General features: G+C 32.7%; 1 protein-coding gene across 19 annotated transcripts in view; it reads right to left on the bottom strand.

The window, feature by feature from the left end:
* LOC118191434 (uncharacterized) overlaps positions 1-18,162 on the bottom strand; it is a 587,182-nt gene that overhangs the window by 286,611 nt on the left and 282,409 nt on the right. For 18 of the 19 annotated variants that reach the window (XM_085821953.1, XM_085821952.1, XM_085821944.1 and 15 more), the window contains exon 2: positions 2,004-2,105. In XM_085821953.1, the coding sequence (XP_085678079.1) occupies positions 2,004-2,105 (102 nt within the window). Of the gene's footprint in view, positions 1-2,003; positions 2,106-8,178; positions 8,443-18,162 lie in introns of those variants that run through there. The other variant, XM_085821942.1, reaches the window with a different exon arrangement.

The raw sequence follows: 18,162 nt of genomic DNA, 5'->3' as shown, positions 1-18,162 counted from the left end.
TTGAGTACAAATGCTGATAGTCATATAACAGGCGGTACAGCAACTCAGCTGGTGGTAAGTAAGTAGAAAGTCCCATGTACAAAATTTTAACGTTTTTACGGCTAATCATTTTTGAGTTATGCGAGATATATAAGTATGTACGTGTACGTACAGATATCACGCAAAAGATTCGTTCAAATGGATTCGAGAGTGGTCAAAATGGATATTTCCAAAGAAGTATGATACCTGAAATTTTTGGTGATTATAATACTTCCTTTACTTCATACAGGGATGTAAAAAGTAATTGTTATTAATGGCTGTATTTTGGTTACACTTTATGTAAGTTGGCCGAGATTCTGAGTAATGTGCAATAATCCGGGCCACATATGGTCAAATAAAAAATCATTTTCATACTTGATCATGTATTTAAAAAGTAAATAAGTACATACAATCTTACGTAATGCTGCAGTTTTCTAAAAATAGAAAGAAAATACGGAAATCTTGAAATATTGAAAACCTGCTTATTTCTTTTCTGACAACTGACATCTTTTTTTTCCTGCAACCAGGTTTCTGATGTCTGCTGACATACTGGTCGCATTAGAGATTTTCAAAATTGAGTTTAGATGAATATCTGTTAACATGGAATTCACTGGGGTCTTCTATCTTTTCATAAGTGCGAAATTTTGCTCATGCAGATACATACTATCGAATAGGAGAATCACATACGATGTAAATTTAAGGATTTGGAAACCGTATAAGCATGTAAAATTTGTAAGATCCAGGGATACCACTTTACTGAATGTATGCTTAGATTTGAGCCGTATTGAGATTCTCTTCATTTCTAAGTGGTCAGGCAATTCCTCAACGTCGGTTGAGAAAATATTTTTGTAAGGAGGCCGTCTCAAATGACTTTTTTAGCATCCAAGGTTGTATATACAAGGTGCTTCAGCACAGCGGTTACAAACTTTCAGAAGAGACAGAGTACACCTAAACAATGAAAAATCACAGCAATGTATGGTCAGAAACGCTTTCCTGTCGTGGTAATGACAACACAAAGCACAAGAAAGAAAGGAAACGAACAGGGTGAGAAAATATGTTTATTATGCTAAGCAGAAAACAAGAAATAAGAATAAAAACAGATAACGATCGTCATCAAAGAAGGTGTTCGAAATTACGACCCCAGACCGTGATGTAAGCCTCATGTCTCCGACGCATGGAAAATCTAATGTTCTGGAAAATACCGGGTGGATCCCGGACTTTCCCAGCAGCTGCCACGATGCGTACAAGTTCCTAAACACTGTTAACGGGGGGCTTCGTAAACTAGTGTCTTGATGTACCTCCCAGAGGAAGTAGTCAATGGTCTGGCGATCTTGTTAGCCAACGTACCGAGCCATCCCTGCAGATCCAATGTTGAGGATACGTTGCATTCAGGTACATCTATTCAGATTGCATCCTCGTACACAGCCAAAGCCGTCCCATCATTTTACTGCACTAAGCATAATAAACATGTTTTCTCATCCTGTTCCTGTCCTTCCTTCCTTGTATTTTATGTCGTCACTATCGCGCCGACTATGCATTGCTAGGAGATTTTCAATTGTATAGGTGTATTTTATCTCTCCTGAAGGTTTTATAATGGCTGTACTAAAACACCCTGTATATCTCGATAACAGGTGGAATTTCAATTTTTATTAATAATATTTTATAGTTTTTGACGCTTTCTCAGAGAGAACCCGCACAAAAATGAGTCAAGGTCCGCGAGTTTGACATCCCTGATTTAGTCAAATATTTCAGTCTATGTATAATGAAAACGTAGATATTCATCAACAATGATGGCACACAACGCGTTATGTTCAAATAAATTTTTCTGTTTAAGATAATACTTGTAAAATTTACTTTAAGGATCACATCTTTCGATTTATTAACGTAAATTATATTGATTATGATTTAAAAATTAACAACACTACTGCTCATTTTTTTAATTATTGAAAAGAAACAATAAATTCAAAAAAGAAAAGTGTTCTTACTGCATTGCTTGTGTTGATATCAATGTTTCCTTTCAAGTATTCAATGACCTTCTCCAAATTTCCAGCTCTTGCTGCTCGTAAAAAGCTCGCATTGCCATCCGTCTAAAAAAGAAAAGATTTCCGTCATAAATAAGATGCTGAATGAAATGAATAAAAAGTCATAAAATATTTTTGTAAATCATTAATAAAAGAACATCAAATATACACTGTTATCTTCCTTCTATCGGTACCCTTTCGAAGTTTGTTCAACACCCATTACTCTTGCAACAATGATACATAGAGAGTCATCCACTTAAGACGAGTGCCGTTCCATCGGTTCCGTCGTAAGTTGATTCAGTAGGTACGTATTATCCCGTCGACCGTAAATGCTGGCTACCATCGAACCATAAAAATTGACAGAAACCCCGCATAAATTGCATCACTCGTTCTTGCGAAATTTTGGAAGGAACTAACACCTCTTTACTTAATAAATAGTCAGTATTCGATCCACTACTTTTCTACGCTGTGTAAAAAGTGTTTCCTCGATTTCTACTATTTTGTTACGCCCTTCAATTTTACTGAACCGCTGTTTATAACGCTATGAGTATGAGCTTCTCATAGGTAATTCATCTAGACTTGCTGTTTCGTCAGCCATATTCAGCTCACCATATCATGTCTATTAATATAAAAACATTTTTTTATGGTAGGATCCGATAACTTTGAAAATAATATACTGCTTCCTGTTCCGAAAGTCCGAAGCCATGACTGAAATTTTAATATATTTTTTAATGCAAGAAAAAATACAGCAATGACAGTTAATTTATGTCCTTGTGTATAAAAAACATAAGGTGGCTTATAGAGAAACAGTTGAGGTTAATCGAAAGCGCAGATGTTATGAATTTGTTGTTACGTCACTCTTAGCCATAATTACCGCTAAATCGTGCTGCTTGGCGACATTTTAACGGCTGACGAGATAATATGTAAGTACCGTCAATTCTGAAGTAACTCGAGGACTTAATCTATTCTTTAGTTTTTGAAGAAATTTTTATTAATTAGGCTTTTATTTAATCAATAAACTGTTTAATGTTTAATGAATAAATGTTTCAGAATGTATAAACTTACGTAACGTTTTTTTGCAATTTATTTGTATAAATTTTTATCATATATCTGTAAGATAAAGATTATGTAAAATAAAATCCTAAAATTAATTCGTAATAGTCCCTTAAGCGTCATATTTAGGTTGGTTACGAATAATTTCTGTACCAAAAATTATAACATGCTTATGATAAACCTGGCTGAACTGCGTTATTTCAAAATTGGTACTCGTCATTGATTTTTAGATAACTTTCATGACAAAGATACTTACGTAGCTAATAATAATAATAAAATTTACGAACTGAAACCTTTATCAAGGAATAAAAATTATATATAAAACATAATTTCGGCCAAAAGACAAGCTGCTTAACACTAAATTTGTAAAATTTTATATATTAATGAAAGGGAGTTAGAATTATGAATCGAATGGAATTAGATTGAAAGTTAGCCATATCATTCGAATGTTGACTGTAATATTTGGGTATAACTATATTGTTAAATATTGCATAGACTATAAAATAATGAAATGCACATAATAAAAATTTTTAATTCATCAGATTTAAGCTCTGAAATGGGTACTTTTTTCTTTTTGTGTATTGGCTGACAGTGATTTTTCACTGAAACAAACTCAGAAATGGTTACTTCTTTCATACGGCGTTTCCATATGAATTTTTAAACTACAATTTACATTATTTGACCCGTATTTGACGCATCTGCTAAAAAGAGTGGAAAATGTCCTTTAATGAATCTGTTATATAAAGGGCCTAATTTAATAGAGCTCATTCCTGATGCTGTTGACAGATTTCAAAGTTATCTGATTGGACTTTCAACTGATAGAAAAAGGGTTTTTACAGTCTAAACCATCGAATTTTTTTACGATTTTTCTATCCTTCTGAAAATGAGGAAATTGTTCACAGACATTGTAGAGTAGTGTTCGGTGTTACCACGAGCCCATTTCTATTAGCAAGCTAAAATTCGCATTTGTTGGATAATAGGAAATTTGAATTAGAAGAATTTGCCTAAAAATTAAAATATTCGATCTATGCAGATAATGGTGTCAAAGGTATTTCAGATGTGAGAAAACAAGACACATTTATTGAAAAGGCTCAGCAGATTATGTCTCGAGGGCGTTTTAATTCAAGAAACATGGAAAGCAATGCAGATTGCAAACTTTTATCTAAAAATAAAGCTGCTTGCAATTAGTACTTAAAAGAAATGGACCAGGGGGGAATAAATCGATTATCTGAGGTAACAACGTATTATTTGGAAGTTTCTTCTTATTACGAGCAGGCTGGAGAAGAGACTTGTTATGAATACTCACTCCTAGTTACATGCAATACCGCGACGGCATGCCGCTAGGGAAACTTTCGCCCACTCTGTCACGTTGAGGAAATGAACGTAGGAAAAAGATAATTTCTCTTAGTAAATTGTAAAATATTTCGTTTACTGATAACGTGTACAGGCGGAATCAAAAAAGACACAATAGCGTGCAATTCATAAAATTTTTTATTCTAAACAAAATCGATGGTTTAATGGAAAACTGAATATTTAATGTAATTTTTAAGGATTTTCCTGTATGCATGCGTTAACAATTAGTAACTCCTTTTCACAATTTTCAATTTATAGGTATATGCTGCATTTATTGTATATTCTAAGACAGGGGTGGTCAACCTTTTTCGAAAGAGTGTCACTATTTGAAAAAAAAAAAAAAATCTGAAAGGTTTCATACTTTAAATTACGTTCGAAGGGGCGTTTTTTTAACGTCTTGTGCGTTACCTTTAATTATTAAATATCATGTTCTTTGCACTTAAACCATAAAATTCAGTTCAATAGCAATGACGCAAAATAATTTTAAAATGAGCATATCTTTAGAATTTCCAATACACAGTTCCGCGCGCTGGAGATAAAAAGGTTTTTTTCCCCCCTTCCCGTGTCCTTTAGGGACAAAGCCCATTTGGACTAAAAAAAAAGAGCTATGCGTACCGCTTCCAACTTTTCCAACATACTAAAAAATATAAAAAAGGGAAAAAGAATGTTATTTTTAGGCTGATTACGAGCATTTTACGCAAACAGCGCATATTTTTATTTATGTCGGAAGTAGTGGTCATTTAAAAAATAATTAAAAACAAAATCTGAAAGCTTTCAGATTTTATATTACGCCCAGAGTGGCTTTTTTTAACGTTTCTTGTATTACACTTATCTGTTAAGTATCATGTTCTTCGAACTTAAACCATAAAATTCAATTCAACAGAAATATCACAAAATATTTAAAAAGAGCATATCTTCTTTAGATCATCCAATACACAGTCTCGCACGCTGGAGATTAAAAATTTTTTTTTTCTTTCAGTGTTGCCACTGCTCGCTTTGAAACCAACAGGGTTTTAATTCATCTGGGATCTGATTCCGGCATATCTCAATTTTGGAGTGAAATTATTGTTTAAGTCAAAGCCTCGAATAAGGTGATTTCAGATGTTTTTATTTATTATTTCATTAATAATTTGCTATTCATTGAAATGAATTGAAAACTATTACTTTTTTTAACTCTTTACATTTTATTTAATTTGAATTATTCCTTATTTGTTACTTTACTTATTCATGTTTATTTACTGTTTCTAATAGCCCTTTCATACAGCTACGGGGTTTCTAATTTTAATTCAGCCCTGCACAACACACAGGTTTATCAAATTACTGCTGTACTGGTAGTTTGATCCGGGTTCAAATCCTGGCGAACGAGGTAGCTGCATAGGAGTTTTCGTGGTTCTCCCCATCTGTGCCGAGAATACGAGATTAGAACGTTAAAAAGTTATTTACGAGGGTACTTCTTCCCTTATGCAGAGCCTATCTGCATATCTATATTCCAAACAATTTAATCGAAGTTAAAAAGGCCCACGGCGACGGTAAAGTCGCTGAACATTGGTAGTTTGTTCCGAAGTTCGAATACTGGTGAACGGGCTGGCTGTATGGGAGTTTTCACGGTTTTCCTCATGTGTAACGTGGATACGAGGAAAATTCAAAGTCCTCCACGAAGTCAACTTTCCCATAGGCAAATAGCCCTTGAGTTGCTTTGCCTTATTCAATTAACCTAACCTAACCAAATTAAAGTTTGCTTGTCTTACATCTAGACATATCTGCTGGAGGATTCTGAAATGAATACCGTTCGCTTTTTTATCCTTTCATGTTACACAAACGAAAAAAAAATACAGAAAACCCCCACTATCTTAAAGACTAAAGTAATCTGTACCAAAATATTTTCCAAAATTTCCTCATTCTAGAAGCGTTCCCTTTATGCAAGTCAATATCAGAAAAATGTTAGCATTAACTACATTAAAAACTGCCATACATAAAACAGTACCAGCAAGCAGTATGGCTGTCTCAAAACTTTTATTTCTGACGTTTTCACTCATAACGTGTTTCTGCAATTTTGTTAGCATCAGCTGAAAAACACAGAATTAGGTCATTCTTGTGATGCATAAACGAAAATTCCACTTAATTTGCTCATGAGGAAGAAAAATCGGTTCAGAATTATTACGTTATGAAGTTAAGAACTACAAAAATCGTATGAAATATGAAGTGCATGAAACAATTTTCAATATAACAAACGACGCTTTTTCATTAAATTGAAGACTGGGTTCTATTTGCAGCAAGAGTGATATACTCAATAGTTATATATTTACAACACCGGACGTTATATGAAAATTCTTTTTTACTAAAACAATTAAAGCATACTAAATGATCAGAAGATTCATGATAATCCGATCAGAACGTATAAAATATGCATTGTTTTAAGACCATTCTGATATTCGTATTCGTAGCATAGATAAAAATATGTATAAATTTGAACGCATTTTAGTTTTCCTGCATTAAGGGCAAAGATCAATTTTGATAAAATTCTTCAAGAAAAATATCCAGAACGTGGATAAAAATAGACACATTTACACTTAAATACATACTAATTTTATTCTATAAAGACTCTTGAATATCATGCAATTTTAAAAAAGAGAAAAATTATACTTTCCAAATTACGGACCAAAAATGTTGTTTATATATTTGGAATTTAAGTGTCACTCCAATATCATAATCTGAAAACATGTTAGACATGTTTTTTGTTAAAGTCTACTGGCATTTAAAGAGCTGTTAAACGGAAAACTCTGCATACAGTTTTCTGAATTTTGCATTTTTTATAGCTCTAAATTATTCAAATTCTTAAAATTGGGAAGATAAATAATGAAAAATGAAAGTCATTTCCATTTATTGCTACATTCATATCATGTATATCTATTTGGTTTGGTCTTTCCCATAAAGTTTTTTTCCCTCCTACTGAAATTCTAAATTGTAAACAAAAGCGCTATCAGTAAAGAAAGGAAAATACACGAATTAGAATTCAAATCATATTAGCATTTTTCCAGTAAGCTTTGAATTAAGAAGCCTAGCATGTGTTTTTTCGCACAAAATACTAACTTATACCGGTTTAAAATAAGATCATTTTAAGTAGATTTTAAAAATATTTAAATAAAAATCAGTAGTTTAGAAAAATAACGACACTTTTCGTTGCATCTTTTTATTATCCTTAAAATAAAATAAAAAATAAAAGTTAATGTTAGAAAACTTTTAGATTTTTTCCTTAAATTGAAGTAGAATTACGTCATATTTCTTTAGGCGCATGTGCACCAGCAATTTCTTCCAGTTTTAAGAGATACAGTTTTCGGGTCAAAGCCATGCACTGAAAAATCAAAAAAAAAAAAAAAAAAATTTACTGTTCGAAAACGAGATACATAATTTTTGTCAGTAAATGGAGAAGGCTCAGAAATTCTTTAAATGTTAATAAATTCAATGCAGTCATTCAGAAATAACGATGTTGCAATATCAGCATATAACGATAAATGCAATACCAAGAATGTTATTACAGATGAAATATAAATCCTAGGACACTTAGTAAGTAATGCATCCAATCATAATATTTTATCTTATTTTCTTATAGTGTAATTCAGAATGACACCTTATTAGAAAAAACCCGCCTCTCCCAAAACACACAGGCTATTTATATTCATGTGACATCTCAAAATTCTCCAATTTGCTTTGAAATAAAAACTCGATAAAATACCTGAGCATGATCTCCTCCTTCGTGGACCATAGTTTATGCTGTTGTAGATATCATCAAATATTCCATTTTGTACAATTCTAGTTATAAATGTTTAACATGAAAGGAAGAATTTCAACGTCATTTGCTATTTGGGTGGATCGGACGTCCTGTTAGTTATTGTAGGTGTAATACGAACCAGAAACGCACGAAGTGAGGACCGAGGACGGACTGCATTGCAAAAAAATTCCAATAGGGTTGGTTTATTTACGTTTGTACAACCAGGGAAGAATCATCTCGTAAAAATCACGCGTTTTCTCGCATCACAACGTGTCTGCAGTAGTTCGTATGAGACGGCAATATTGATTGAACCGGCGTGCGCTTGCGCAACTGACGGTTGCGGAGTGCAGACGACTGAAAAGGGCGCCAGAAAGCCCGATCCGTGTGGCCCACACCTCAATACTTTTTTGTTTTACCAGAAACGACAGGTAGGTCTTTCCCAGACGAGGAATAAAATTACAGGAATAACTAAAAGTATCGTTTTTAGCACCTTTCAGTTGCCATTACACTGAAATGGTGGAAATATAATAGATAGCTAAATGCGCTGTACTGCAGAATCTTCTCTCAAATGAAAACAGGCCCATATTTTATTTGTCAACAAAGAAGTACGTCTAGGAGAGGGAGTATAATAAAAATAACCTCTCGGAAAATCTATGTATGTCATTTTCCGCATAAAATATGCATACACATGAGGCAGAATGTTTCCTCTGTCGAAAAGCATTGTATCATCATATTTTTTGGTTACGCCCGTCATCAACGATGCTTATTCTATTACGAATTGTTTATTTATCCCTACGGTACTTACTAGGATTTCTTTATCGAGAAACAGAAATACGGTTCTCCTCGGGTTTCTCCATGTTTCTGATTCGCTTTTTTTCATCCCCTGGGTATTACACGATTTCTCCAATGTTTCAGAAAATATTAAACTAACTTTAAATTTATTTTTGAACGTAATAAAGTACAATAAATCCAGGCCAAATGAAGCCAAAAAATGTGTGCATTTTTATTTGCTATCGAACAATTAAGATGATAATAATTTCTACGCATAAATTTGGAAAGAAAATTATTTTCACAGCGATACGTAACCTCCTCCCCCTAAAAAACAGAGAAAGAGATAGATTATTAAAGATCATGGAACTGTATATTCTTTGGAGGGGAAATACTCTTCTTACTTTATAAGGTATTTCTCACGCAGCCTTACCATGCCTTCGTGGTCTAGAGGTCAACACACTCGACGCGAATTCGAGAGGTCCGTGGTTCGAGTACAGGCGAGGACATTGCTCATTTTTCATGACTCCCACTTCAAAAAAATCCTAATGACTCTATAATTTTAGTGTGTAAATATCGTTCTTCAGTGTTTCCACTCATGTAAAATTTAAAACAGTTGTTTAGCATTTAATAAATATAAGCCAACTATTTTAATAAGAAAACTATTTTTGTCTGCATTGTATTATTCACTAAAAATTTTGTATCACTTACAACAATAAAAATGAATGACAAAGAAAAATTTTTGAATGAACCCAAAACACTCCAAATCTATTTCTAAGAAGTATTTTCCACAGGAATCTTAAAATAATAACAATAATAAATATAGAATATAAAATCTACTCCCCAAGGGGCGTTTTTTTAATGTTTTGTGAGTTACTTTATTTATTAAATATCACGTTTTTCGCACTTAAACCACATGAAATTCAATTCAAGAGCAATATCCCAAAATATTTAAAAACGCGTATCTTTAGAATTTCCGATAGAGAGTCTTGCGGACGATAATAATATTGGTGGCAACAATTTGAAAAGTGATACAGCCATTTACAGTGATTCGAAGCAAGATGCCGTTTCGAGACTAATAGCCCTTCTGGGCTAATGCTCCTTTGGGCTAAAAAAGCGCTAAATACAGAAAAAGTTCGTTTGGTCGTTTGGTTATAATTCAATTAATGATTCAGTTTAACAATTAATTTTCAGCAATTTACGGATATAATTAAATTTCAGGATTGATGGGGAACATAACGGTAACTCAGATGAGCCAAAATTGTTGACAGCAGTGTATAAAAATAAACAAAGGGAAATATTTCCAGTACATTTGAGCCAAAATGAGAAACAGATTATAGAAGTGAAGGCAGTAGACTTCTTCATATTTTGATTTCATGTATAGTTATAATAAAAACACAAAAGAGGGGGAAAATTAATTACAATTACAAAAAAAATTAAACAAAAAGGCTCATTTTCAATTTTTGGTTATACAAACATATTAGTTGCAGGACAGGAGTGAAATGTTTAATACCCTCCTAAATTTTATCAAGTCGACTTATTAAAAACATTCAATCAACACTAGGATTTCAGATATTAGTTAAAGTTCATGGGAAATTTATAGTAAATCCTAACAATAAACAGCAGCAGAAAAGAGAAATCTAAGTATTTACAAAATTGTTCCTCTTTTAGCCATGATGAAAACATTTAAGGAACTATGGTAAATTCCTTATGTTTATTTTTATGGCTGGGTTATATGTATACATAGCAAAGCTTTATATATGAAATAAATATTTAAGAAGTTACTGAAAAAAGGGAAAACTATTCTTATATTCCCTATATATTTATGGTTTTATTATAAATCTCATTTCAATCTTTATTATCTTACGCGTCTTATTCTGTACGAATGAAAACCGCTCTTTACGCACACAGGCAATTTGGATAGCTTATAAAAATTATTCATAGATATCCAAGTTATAGCCATGCCATGAAAATAAACAATTTATGCCTTAGTTTTCAAATTATAGAAAAACTACACATAAGCGATGAAGTAATAGTAATTCATAAGCCATTTAAAAAAAATAGTAAGAATATATTATGTTATGTTATGTAGAAGTGAGGGGGGCCACCTAATATTTACCCTAAGTAAGTAGGTATTAGCCCCACACACTAACTAGAAAACTAACAACATTCCGGCATCATTCCTCGAGTCGTGACATATTAGAAAACACTTAATCCACTTATTTTAAAAGAAAATTGTTTCTGGTAAATATTTCAGGAAGATTACTAACTTTAATCTAGGCCGCATTGCATTTAGTCTTTAGCATTTAACTTCCAGGTTATTATAGAATAAGTCCAACAAAAAATCATTGGATACATCATTTAAATTTAATTTTGTTAAAGGTCATGTGTATGAATAGTCAATGTGAAAAAGTATTTGAGAAAAGAAAATTTGAATGGGTTAGAACACCCTTTTTTAACAGGTACAAATTCAATTCAGTTCACTTATCTTTATCAAGTATACATTTATCTAAAATATCCGATATATTTCTAGTAAAATGAAACAAACTTATTTGTATGTCTTTTTAAATGGCTTTTTTGACATTTTAGTGATCTAGTTTCCTGCAGAATCATAGCTAGGGTTTTCAGCGCTCGGGGACAACGGAAGATTTCGCGGCACTTGCCAAGAATAGAAAACATTTAATTGTAAAATTTCGTAACATCAGTTTGGCACCCCCGGAAATTAAGACTCAGGACAGATGCCCCCTTTTAGCTACGCCACTAATCTTACGCCCTTTAGCTATGCCCTTACGCCACTAATCTGCTGTAAAATATTCACTGGAGAGTGATGATTAATTGTCTTTCAGAAAGAAAATATTTATCAATTATTATCCAATCAATCAGCATACAAAAACTTACCGAAACAATCATTATTAAACTGTATAACAAATTCAGTACAGTGTAATTTTTGTTAAAAATGTTCAAATTAAAGTATTCAATAAGTAAACATTTTTTAGGCTGCACCATTGAATATATATGAATTTGCACACCTTGTATTAAATCGAGAACACGTGATGCTCTTTGTTCATACTCCCAAGAGAGTGTAACCAGTGCTTTACCGAGGCCTTTCTTTTACTTTCATGGAAAAAGTGCATTCTCAGAAACGCAATAAAATATCGACAAGAATGATGTATGCAAAAGTTACGTGCAGAACTTAGATTTGGACGATTTCCCTGACGGGCCTATTGTAAAAACAAAAAGTTTTCGAACACAAGAAACAACTTCTTTGTCTCATGATGCAAGGCAATATGGCTGGGGCTTTAATAACAATTACTATCCCAAAATTATAGAACGATGCTATTTACGCTTTTGTAGTCATTAGGTTTTCGAAGCAGGAAATACGAAAAATCTACAATGTCCTCGGCGATATTCGATCTCCGATCCCCCGATACTAGCCGGACGTAGTTTTAGATTACACCACGAAGATACGCAGTAAGAAAGAAGAAAAAAAAACCTTAAAACATTTCAGTTTTAAGGGGTTTTTTTTTCCTTCAGAATTTAGGAAAAAAACTTTCAGTAGTCAGTTACGGAATATATAGTAGTTTAACAACATTAACTGCCTCAGAGCACGCAAAGGAAACATTCGCTCAGATGCAAATAACGTATCAATTCCAGGAAAAATGCCTCAAATATGGTGTGACCTTCAAAGATTAGCTTGATCGAACGTAATGGATGTTTGTGTGCGCGTCCCAGTCGAAACCTATGCTTTACAGTGGTGTTCGACTAAGGTAGGTTAATTAAATATGGCAAAGTACGTAAGTACCTATCTCGTGCAACGGATGGCTTCGTGGAGTATTTTCTAAAGGAAAATGGCTGTTATTCACATTACACATGGTGAAAACTATGAAAACCATCCATAATAGTAGCCCATTCGCTTAGGATCGAACTCAGTGCGAAGACCCAGTATTCGACGGTTGCGCCGGGTTCACTCCTATTTTTCGGCCACTGGGTCGGATTTCGACTAAAATAGAATTCTTGGAAAGATACGGTTCCTCTAATGACGGCATAAGATATGTCTCGCTATAAGCGGCGTGTGTTACAAGTGCTATGAATAAACAGTATATCCTCATATTATACTCATCTACACATAACGCCCAAGTCCGGAAATACTGATGCATAATGCTCAAATCGCTAGGCTATTAAATATCACTTCAAGCAGAAATAAATCGAAGGTGGATGGCCGATTCAAAGGTTACGCCAGTAGTGGAGCTGATCGGCCAATGCTGGGTGCCGATTTTAATAGATATACAGTAACTGTTCGCACGAAGAGGATGATCTGAGTTCGATTTCAGTCTAAATTCTTACAACACCACAAAGGGTGCTCTCAAGATGATTAAGTCGGATTCGAATCTCAGGTAACAGGGACGTTCTTAACTATAATGTAATTGCGTCGTAAAGAATTAAATCAGAGATTCCCAACCCTTTTCTTGCATCGACCCCTTTTAGTAGAATGCTTTTTCTTCATTGAACTCTTAATTATATTACAAATACGAACAAAAGTTTAAAAAAATGGTTTGTTAAGACTTACATGTTCTTAATTTTGTTTTGTTAATACTTTTAATTTTAAAAATATAAACAAGTTTCAGAAACTAAATCATAGACTCTAATTCCTCAAAAGTTCGAATGTAATTAATACGATGTCTGTGCTTGATGTATTGACGCAATGTTTTTCATATTTGGCATACACTTGCTTACTTTATTGATTGAAATAATTAAGTGGTTTATATATCATATCTTGAAATAATTATGGTTTCATTTATTTTTTTAATTTGTATATAAACGAATTTTTCGCTTGAAATGTGTTATACAATTAAAACCACTTTACACGCAAAAGAATTCCTGAAAAAATTTAAAAATCTTACTTTAAAAAATTTTAGATATGTATTTAAGATATGATATTTTCCATTTACTGATGAAGCAACTGACTAATTTGTATAATGTTCTCCTTTGCGCAATAAAAGTTAATTAATGTATATTAACAAAATATTATTTATAAAATTTTAATAACTTCGCAATAAAAGTTAATTAATCTTAAAGGTATATTTACAAAAATATTATTTATAAAATTTTTAATAACTTCGAAAAGAAAATTCCATTTTAGAGCAATTTTTGCCTTCAGGCAAATATTTTAAAAATTTAAATTTTAGATCAAAATTTTTTACGGTTATTTATTCATAAGAGAACAAAGAAAGAAAAACATTTTATGCATTATCGCATAAAAAATTTAGAAATTAAAATATATCCTCTTAAAACTGAGAAATTATTACAAAAATTTTATTCATAGACGCAATTAAAAGATTTCAGCAATAAATTCACAGTACGTCTAATTGTTTACCACTTATGTTACCATTCAATCCTAATGTAATTTAATACAGGTAATGGAGAATAACAGAAAGAGGAATTTAGTTTGCATCCAAAATGAAGTGCTAAAAAGCAAAGAAAAAAGTACACATGCGCATCAATGTCGTTTTGATTTAAAGTACATCAGATTAGTAACACGCATTCTCTTAATCTTTGTTCTTCGCTCTGTTTTAATTTTATCGTAATTTTAATTTTAAATGTATCTTTTAGCTAGATAATTGATAGTGAATAATTTTAAAACTGATTTATTGCCTCTCCTTACTTACTCTTCTTTCCTTTAGTATTTCGGTAACAGTCTATCAAAACAACCTTAAATCTGACAAAATAAAACTGATTATTGAAATGTCTAAGCTATATAAAAGAGAGAAAACATCGAAAAACTTACAAGAATTAAAATAATGAAGATGTTTGCTTACATATTCCCAGCCAGATTGAACATTTATGTAAATTCAAGCAGAGAATGTCTCAAACTCTGATAATAGGAGGTGTGTGTGTGTGTGTGTGATTATGGCAAAGCCTCGAGGGCTATCTGCCTAAGGGGAGGGATGCCTTCGTGGAGGACTTTCTAAGGGAAACTGGCTTGTATACACGTTACACATGGGGAAAACCACGAAAACGCCCATGCAGCCAGCCCGTTCGCGGGATTCGAACCTCGGACCGAACTACCAGTGTTCAGCGACTTTACCACTCGGCCGCTGGTGGGCCTGATAACAGGAGGAATAAAATCTTTCATCTACTGACTTAATTTTCGTAGAAGCATGCGTATGATCTTTCAAGAATTTTTTCATCCCAGGTTCTTATCCTAAGTGGTAAATTATCTTACTTCCTAAATTTTAGGCTGTGCATAAAAGACAATTATGATTTTAAGAACAGTTATTTGAAGAGGTAATTCTCTTTTAATGCGCTATTATAATATTCAAAACTTCTTAGATAAAGCGAAGGCAATGATCTTGCTCTTTGCAATTTTACGATGTTATTGCATTATTCTAAATACATTTAATCACGGATATAGAATGAATACAGCAGAAAAACAGTACCCTTAAGTGTGCTAATAGTACTTCCTGTAAAATAAGTTCGGTGCATAAATTCAGAAAACAATAATAATAAAAACTGATAATTGGTTAGCCTCAGTAGGTGATAATATATAGCTGATTTATTTATCAGCTATATATTATCACCATTCATAATGATATAATCTATCCATAATCCATCTATAATGCATAAAATTATTCACCATCCATAAAACTAGATAAAAAATGTTTTAGAAGATAAAACGAAAAACTGCTAACTCGAAAATTGGTTCATTAAATAACACAAATTTAAGAGTTATGTTCGGGATTTAACAAGAAAAAAAGATAAAAACAAAACACTTATTTCTGTAAAAGAAAGAGAACTTTTGTAGAACCTTAGTCGAGAAAAACAATATTTCCCCAAAATAAAAGGAAACCAAACTCTAACATTACATCAGTCTATCTAAGAAACATGTCGAAAAGAATGTCCTTTTTGACATGGACGCCTTGTTGCGAAGATGAATCGTTCTCGCTTCGCTGCCTAATGCTAATAAGCAGGAATATGACAAACATTTGCAGGCGGATGAAAAGGTCCCAAAGGGATTATGCAGCATTGCATGTAGTTGAAAAACAAGTTTGGATTAGAAATAGAGTTAATTATTCTCCTCTCATAGCGACCAGATGCCTAAAATAAATAGCCTTGAAAGTGACCAGAACTTATGGCAACATCAATGAAACGTACTCAACATTGAATTTCTTCATTCTAAGAAGATTACTTTCACAAATACAGGTAAAAGTTAGATCAGTACCTCGATACCCTTGATGACTGATGGAAAACCTTAGATGATTGAAGTATTACTGTACTTAGTTAAATGTTAAGTTTCCGCCCCAGTTTGCAATTTCGAGAGAAAACACCCAGAGGAGAGGTCGAAGTCAGAGGGTCTCTCCACTACTGACCTCTCCAGAAAATTTCGGCTCGCCGTGTATTTTAAGTGGCCCTTTGCCGTTGTGCGCTTACAAACATTTGTATTTTTTCGAGGATTTGGACCCGGTTCGTTCGGTATGGCAGTCAGCGTCACTAACCACTGTCCCGTCTGAGAGGCCGATTACTTTCACAGCAGACCAAAATCGTCTAGAATTGTGAACAGTTTCATACAGAGGATATACGATACAAAATATAGAGAGGATTTACAGTTACAAAATACAGAAGAAACATGCAAGCATATGCCCACTAAAAAAACCATTAAAAATTAATAACTTAAGATCACTGATTGGCCAGACTCGTATAATCCAGTACAACGGAGCTTCGGGTTACGAACGAATCTAATCAAGACTAAATAGGTCTAAGAAGAAATTTTCTGAACGAAAATGTCACGCATGATGAAGGGTGTCTCGAGTTAACACAAGTACACAAAAATTATTTTCAAATGTCTTTTGTAGTAACATCCAGAATAGAATGAACACACAGAAAGCTCTGAAATCATCATTTTAATATTCTCCATAGCTTAACTCACATTGAAAAATCGATATTACCTTAAAGCAGTAATAAGCCAGAGCATAAGCATTTTCATCGCCAGTGCCATGACTCACTATGCAAGCTTTAAAAAACGTAAGACATTAGTCAGTAGTTAAATTAAGTTTTCGTTTCTTTGTTTAACAGATTGTTTACTTTTTATTTGTTTATTTATTTTTGGCTTAGATTTAATGATTTTTCATAGTTCTGTGCTATCAACTGGAGCATAAAGCACGTTGCAAAAGTTTAAATAAATAATCACCCAAGGCCCAAAGACATTAATCAATTTTACATTAATACTTCTGAAAGAAATAACTTCGGTTTATGAGCATTTCTACGGTGAATGGCCTTCAGAAACGAATTTAACTCGTTAACCCAGCACCCTGGTAGAAGTGAATTCAACTGAACTTCTAGTATTCGGAGTAAAAACCCAACATATCCAATATTTAAAAAATTTGGACAACTGGACTAAATTTTTAAGCTAACATAACTTTACTATAATAAGTGAAGAAATGTTATTTTTCATTTATCGTATTAATGTAACAAAGTTTATACAGTTAAAAATATGAAAAACTTATAAATGTTCTAAATAATAAAAAATATACTTTTCAATGAAATTCAACGATTAAGTTCTTTATTATTTGAATAAATACATAACGCATTTTTGTTTTGACTAAACTAAAACAATGAATTAACTTTTGCTAAGGTAAGCTTTAAACCTAAGAGCATAAACAGTTTGAAAAATTTTCGTTGTTTGTGCAATGTCTCCCGCATATCCTGCAGGTGCAGTAGAATTCATCCAATTTCTCCAAGAAACGCCGAATCGTTAAGTGTTTAATCGAAGAAAGGGTAGTTTTTTATTCTAATATTTTCATAATCTGTATAAAACGCAGTTCCTGTAACAAAGCATTTGATTTTAAAGAAGTTAATGAACACAGTTTCTTTTAAAAAAGTAGTTAAGTAATTGCAGATACAAAGGCCCAGTTGAATTCTCACTCACAAACTTTCATTTGCGAAATCAGTCGCTAACCTACATATCACTTTTAATTGATATATAACTTATATATCACTTCTAGGCGTGCAAGTCATTGACTTGAAAGAAAACCAATCGAAGTTTTAAAGATAATTTGTTTTCAAGTAAGTAAAACTCTTTAGATCAAATAATATTTATTTCTGAGAATTGCTATCCATTCTTGAAAGAATAAGTTCTTAAAATTCAAGTTTTAATTTTGACCCAAAATACCCTTTTAACTGTTG

Source organism: Stegodyphus dumicola, chromosome 8, assembly GCF_044657685.1.
Source record: "Stegodyphus dumicola isolate Sdum_Otavi_A_Nest chromosome 8, ASM4465768v1".
NCBI lineage: Eukaryota > Metazoa > Arthropoda > Arachnida > Araneae > Eresidae > Stegodyphus > Stegodyphus dumicola.
This window is presented reverse-complemented; position numbering and strand designations above follow the sequence as displayed.